The sequence below is a fragment of the Ictalurus furcatus genome, chromosome 21, assembly GCF_023375685.1.
Source record: "Ictalurus furcatus strain D&B chromosome 21, Billie_1.0, whole genome shotgun sequence".
NCBI classification, from domain to species: Eukaryota; Metazoa; Chordata; class Actinopteri; order Siluriformes; family Ictaluridae; genus Ictalurus; species Ictalurus furcatus.
This window is the reverse complement of record NC_071275.1, coordinates 20,167,390-20,174,014: the sequence shown is the minus strand read 5'-3', so window position 1 is coordinate 20,174,014 and position 6,625 is coordinate 20,167,390. Positions and strand designations below refer to the sequence as shown.

General features: G+C 41.6%; 1 protein-coding gene across 1 annotated transcript in view; it reads left to right on the top strand.

Moving 5' to 3' along the window:
• Nucleotides 1–6,383, top strand: part of cacna2d3 (calcium channel, voltage dependent, alpha2/delta subunit 3) — a 45,998-nt gene extending 39,615 nt beyond the window's left edge. The window contains exons 33-38 of the mRNA XM_053653598.1: nucleotides 744–784; nucleotides 879–934; nucleotides 1,079–1,196; nucleotides 4,473–4,585; nucleotides 5,837–5,919; nucleotides 6,151–6,383. Coding sequence (XP_053509573.1) covers nucleotides 744–784; nucleotides 879–934; nucleotides 1,079–1,196; nucleotides 4,473–4,585; nucleotides 5,837–5,919; nucleotides 6,151–6,243 — 504 coding nt within the window. The 3' untranslated portion in view covers nucleotides 6,244–6,383. The remainder of the gene's footprint in view (nucleotides 1–743; nucleotides 785–878; nucleotides 935–1,078; nucleotides 1,197–4,472; nucleotides 4,586–5,836; nucleotides 5,920–6,150) is intronic.
• Nucleotides 6,384–6,625: the final 242 nt, after the last annotated feature.

Genomic DNA, 6,625 nt, shown 5'->3' with positions numbered 1-6,625 from the left:
CAGTAAGGGAACATAGTAAGCACGGATGTTTTTGGCGGTGCGTTGTGGAAGGATGCTGCGATCGAGACAGCCGACTCCCTGATCAGTGTCCTGACTACTGAACTAGGAAGCTGACTGCGATGCCCCCAGCATCATCTATAAAAGCATATCTCTTTTGTTTGTACAGAAGTCTGATAGGAAATAATGATATGACAGAGCTCAGTGTTTGAATGAAACCTGGCAGCCCTGCCCACGAGCGCTTCACTCGGCTGTCCTTTAAAGATCTACATAAAAGTGAAAGGTTTGCGTTAGTGTGACTTTTTTTGTTGTTGTTTTGTCCTGCAGGATTAACAGCGAATAAAATAAAATAAAAAACCCTGAATGTATTCGTTTAGGACACGTTCTCGGTTCAGCCCAAACAACGTATTCGTATTCAGTTACGTCCCTTCTAAATACCTGAAATTCAGTTGAGCTATTTTAATAAATGATGAATTATATTAATAGAACAGTAAATTGTAATCCAGAGGCTCTGTAATGTAACGAATGAATGTGAGTAACTGTAAAGAAGCACATTTAACGTGAAGATGCTTTTAAAAGGAACGAAATAAAACGGTACGTCTTATTGTACATGCAAATGAACATTTTCTTTTTTTTCCTTAAAAAAATCACGCTCTTTTCTACTGACGCAGGAGGAACGAAATAAAGGTTTGATACAGAATGTGTATATGAGGTAGTGATATTATGTGTGTTTTCTCTTTTTTCAGCCGTTCTCTGCTGTGAAGTGGCTCATCAGTGAAATGATCCTGTAAGAAAAGCTAGTTTTGTGTAAATTCGGCAGTTTTATATTTAGTGCTGGGTGATTTTACAACTGAGTGTGTGTGTGTGTGTGTGTGTTACAGATTCCTGCTAGAGTTTAACTTCTACAGCTGGTGGAGTTTTGACTCGACTGTGAAAGGTGATTTGGTTTTGCTTACGGAGTTACTCAAGGATCTCTTTCAATATTTGTGCAATGTGTTTACAAAGTCGAAATATTAGGATATATTTACGAATGTGTGTGTGTGTGTGTGTGTGTGTGCGTGTATGTGTGTGTGTGTTACAGCTGACAGAGTGAACAGGAGGGCGATGCTGGTGCCATGTGATATGGAGTATCCGGTGTTTGTCTCAGAGCGCACGATCAAAGAGACGGCCGGCAGCATCGACTGTGACGGCTGTATCAGGTGTGTGTGTGTGTGTGTGTGTGTGTGTGTGCGTGTGTGTGTGTGTGTGTGTGTGTGTGTGTGTGTGTGCGTACTCGCTTTCGCACTGCAAGTCCAAAAAGAAGAAGTGTTTTTATTGATGTACAGTGGTGCTTGAAAGTTTGTGAACCCTTTAGACTTTTCTAGATATCTGCATAAATATGACCTAAAAACATCATCAGATTTTCACACACGTCCTAAAAGTAGATAAAGAGAACCCGATTAAACAAACGAGACAAAAATGTTAAACTAGGTCATTTATTTATTTAAGGAAAACGATCCAATATTACATTTCTGTGAGAGGTCACATTTATGCGGAAAGGTAAAAAAAAATAAGGGCTAAAGGGCTCACAAACTTTCAAGCACCACTGTCGTCAAACGTGACGTATTGCAGCTTTTGAAGCTTGTCTCAAACCGTCTGGAGCGCAAAGCGCTGCTTTCTAAAACACTGGACAGATTTCTAGTCAGAAATGTGCAGGCAGTTTTGATTTTTTTTGTTAATGAACCAAACAGCAGGTATAGCTCATCATTTTCCCCCCGGTGTGTGGTTGAGGTTAAGATTGAGAACAGGATGATGGGTTATGGTTATTTTGTCATAACCCAGACGTATCCAGTGTGTGTGTGTGTGTGTGTGTGTGTGTGTGTGTGTGTGTGTGTGTGTGTTAGGGAGAAAGAAAGAGCTCTATCATATTTGTACGATATACAGATTATATTGCATCTTTAACGTTTATCTGCCTTTAACTGCCTGCTTTGTGACGCAAAATTGTAGCTCTCTGGTTTTCTGTATTTTATTAGCTTACTTAGTTTGTTGGTTTGTTTGTTGTATGTTTCACTTAATTCAGTTTTGTTTGTTTGTATTTCATTTCATATAATCTCTCTCTGTCCTGCAGTTATTTTGCACTAATCGCAGCTCAGAAAGCCATCCACCGAATTACTGACTCTAAGAGTATTAATATTTCTGTGCATGTACAGTGGGTGCAAAGTAGAGTTTCACCTCTCCTCTTTTAAACCTTCTTGGTAACAATTGAGCTGTTAACAGGAACAGTGAGCTGCTCGTTGTGCGTGTGTGTGTGTGTGTGGTTTCAGTAAGAAGGTGAGGTGTTAATAACGCACACTGGCTGATAAAAGGCTCAACACCCACGCGGAGCGAGACGCCGAGCGCTCTGCCGAGCCTTTCACGTCACATTTCAAGATCTGCTGTTGTTAATACAGGAAAGAGAAACTTTCTGAGGCCTGAAGAAACTGTTGCGGCGTAGAGAGAGCAGACGCTGTGGCTTTGAGTTTATTTATGTGCAGAACTCTGCTTAAAGCACTTGTGTGAAAACTGAGAAGAACTAACGTACTGTACGCTTTCAGATACAGACGGCCTCGTCTAAACGCTCAACACTTTATTCCTTTAGTGAATTCATAAATATAAAATATATTTATTAAAAAAATAAAAAAAATAAAATGAATGAGTTTACTGCAGGAAGCCTGCCTTTAAGGACCTCCACATCCATTTATATTCATATTATGTTATTGAATTTGTTTTTTTTTTGTTTGTTTTTGTAACACAAAACTCTAGGAGCGGGTCCAGGAGGATAGGTGCGAGGACGTAAATAAAGAGGACGGGCGCGAGGACGTAAATAAAGAGGACGGGCGCGAGGACGTAAATAAAGAGGACGGGCGCGAGGACGTAAATAAAGAGGACGGTGCGAGGATATAAATAAAGGGGACAGTGCGAGGATATAAATAAAGAGGACGGGCGCGAGGACATAAATAAAGAGGACGGGTGCGAGGGCTTAAATAAAGAGGACGGGCGCGAGGACGTAAATAAAGAGGACGGTCGCGAGGACATAAATAAAGGGGACAGTGCGAGGATATAAATAAAGAGGACGGGCGCGAGGACATAAATAAAGAGGACGGGCGCGAGGGCTTAAATAAAGAGGACGGTGTGAGGACTTAAATAAAGGGGATGGACGCGAGGACGTAAATAAAGAGGACGTGTGCGAGGACTTAAATAAAGTGGATGGATGTGAGGACGTAAATAGAGAGGACGGGTGCGAGGACTTAAATAAAGTGGATGGACGCGAGGACGTAAATAAAGAGGACGGGCGCGAGGATATAAATAAAGAGGACGGGCGCGAGGACGTAAATAAAGAGGACGGGCGCGAGGACTTAAATAAAGAGGATGGACGCGAGGACATAAATAAAGAGGACGGGTGTGAGGATATAAATAAAGAGGATGGGCGCGAGGACATAAATAAAGAGGACGGTGCGAGGACTTAAATAAAGAGGACGGTGCAAGGACTTAAATAAAGAGGATGCACGCGAGGACGTAAATAAAGAGGACAAGTGCGAGGATATAAATAAAGAGGACGGGTGCGAGGATGTAAATAAAGAGGACAGACGCGAGGACGTAAATAAAGAGGACGGGCGCGAGGACATAAGTAAAGAGGATGGGTGCGAGGACTTAAATAAAGAGGACGGGCATGAGGACATAAATAAAGAGGACGGTGCGAGGACATAAATAAAGAGGACGGTGCGAGGATATAAATAAAGAGGACGGACGCGAGGACGTAAATAAAGAGGACGGACGCGAGGACGTAAATAAAGAGGACAGGTGCGAGGATATAAATAAAGAGGACGGGCGCGAGGACGTAAATAAAGAGGACGGACGCGAGGACGTAAATAAAGAGGACAGGTGCGAGGATATAAATAAAGAGGACGGGCGCGAGGACATAAATAAAGAGGACGGGCGCGAGGACATAAATAAAGAGGACGGACGCGAGGACATAAATAAAGAGGACGGACGCGAGGATATAAATAAAGAGGACGGGCGCGAGGACTTAAATAAAGAGGACGGGCGCGAGGATATAAATAAAGAGGACGGGTGCGAGGACATAAATAAAGAGGACAGGAGCAAGGACATAAATCAAGAGGACGGGAGCAAGGACATAAATCAAGAGGACGGGTGCGAGGACAGATTTTGTTAGGATGAAACCAGTTATCTCAGAAAGTGGCGAGGATGTGTCCCTCGTATCCCTGGAATAGACCACGCCTTTAATTTAAGCATGTTTTCTTGTACCCTGAGACAGATCGCTGTGTTTACACAGTTACAGACTGACAGATTGACGAAACTTGACTTGCAATAACCTGATTAATTAAAGTTGAATGAAACAGCAGTTTAGACACTGCAGCATGTATACACTGGCAAAAATGATCATTTTGTCTCTCTCTCTCTCTCTCTCTCTCTGTCTCTCTCTGTCTCTCTCGCAGGACGTTTGTCATTCAGCAGATCCCCAGCAGTAACCTCTTCATGGTGGTTGTGGAAAACAAGTGTGACTGTAGCTCCGCCCCTCCAGTTACCATGGAGCCAATCGAGATCATTTATATCCTTCACAAATTATAAATACAGAGATACAGTCATTTGCATTTCCTGGTACAGCTTTCAAAGTTTACCCAAACACACACACACACACACACACACACACACAGTGAAAAAAAGAGTCGTCTTCACAATAAAAAAGCTATTCTATTCCCTTAGTGAATAAAGCTGCTTTTGTTGTTGAATAATAAAGTCAAACTGCCTGAACTAATAATAAGTTGGTCAGCCAAAATACTACCTCAGTGACATACAGTCTGCTCCAAAAGTATTGGAACAGCAAAACCAGTGTTTTTGTTTTTGCTGTACACTGAAGACATTTGGGTTTGAGATCAAAAGATGACTATGAGACAATAGATCAGAATTTCAGCTTTCATTTCCTCATATTTACATCTAGACTTGTTAAACAACTTTTTAAAACATGGTGCCTTTTGTTTGAAATCACCCATTTTTCACGTGATCAAAAATACTGGAACGTGTGACAGGTGTTTCTTGTTTCCCAGGTGTGCCATGTTAGCTTGATTGTTTAAACGCTTAATAGCTCTGAACATCCACTCTTGGTTTGAGCCCTAGGTTTAACCTGTAAAGATAAAAAAGATAAACCAACAAATGCTGTACAGCATGAAAAACCTAAAATGGAGGACAGAAATAAACAACTGAACCGATAGATAGAATTCAATGACTAGCTACTACTAAAAACATGTAATTCCTTATGTCTGGTTATCAGAGTCTACTAATAAAACTTCCCTGTTGGCTAAAAAAGAGTGGTAGCTAAATAGCTAAATTAGCTCACTGGTATCTGGCTGGTATTAAGTCGTTACGTTAGAACTTGTTTCCCTTGAACTGAAAAGACAAGAATTAGCTCTCTGATCTAGTTATGAATGAAATTATATCAGATAGAGGAGTGTCTTGGTGTTTTGAAGTTTTTGAAGTTTGTTGAAAACTACGTGCCAATTTGGTGGCTGTTCTTAGCTGTCTAGCTAGCTTGTGCTAACGGGGTCTGACTAGCTAGATATTCGAACTCTGTTAAATTTTGACATGTTTCTTCAAAAATGAATCATAAAAAATTTGATCAAAATTGACCAAAAATATTGGCACAAGCATATTGTAATCTCAGATATGTTTACATTTGGCAAACTATTGCTTAGTACATTTTTACAGTACACACACACACACACACACACACACACACACTACACAATAACATTTTACACAGTTTTGAGTGTGTGTGAGTTTATATGCTTTAACCTCTGAACACACAACGAGTCTCTTAAGTGTGAGACAATGAAGTTTCAGAAGGACCGCAAACGTCCTGACTCCTGTCACCCCTTCCATCCTGAGGTACACTCTGTGCACGTATGTGTGTGGTGTGTGTGCGTGTGTGTGCAGTCTTGTATCTTTGTGTACTTTCTCTCCCCCTATATTCTCTGTTACTGCAGCTAAAAATGACCCTTATCTTAATCGGCCAAATGTCCTCACAAAATTGTCATGTGTTTCTTTCATTAAGAGGACATTTTGGCCCTCATATTTCAGCCCTGAGTAAATGCTGTGTGTGTCTGTGTGTGTGCGCAGGAAAACGCCATGGAGTGCGGCTCAGCCACAACCCTTTCTCCTACGCTAGCTGCCGCTTTGAGCCCCCTCCTGATTGTCCTCATTTCCAGGTGACCTTTGACGTGACCTTCGACCTTCCAGCCATTGGAGGATCGTCCTCGCTAATGGCTACTGCTAAGTGGGGTGTGAAAACAAAAATACCAGTTCAAATGCAGCTTGCTGACAGAATCAAACTCATCCTTATGACCTCAAAACTTAAACCTGCTGACACTTTAGAGGCTCGGTGACCTTTATATGACCTTTAAGAATGTCCAAACATAAAGAGAGTGGCCCAAACGCCAGAAGGGTCTTTCTCAGAATTCATTCTAATGAGTTATTGAGAAATCTCCAGTTGGTATGGTGTGTATAGACGTTGCTTAACAAAGTAGAGAGAAAAAAGTTGTGCTTTGGCAGCCATTTTGTAGCTAGCTAGCTAGCAGCCTGCTGGCAAATTAGC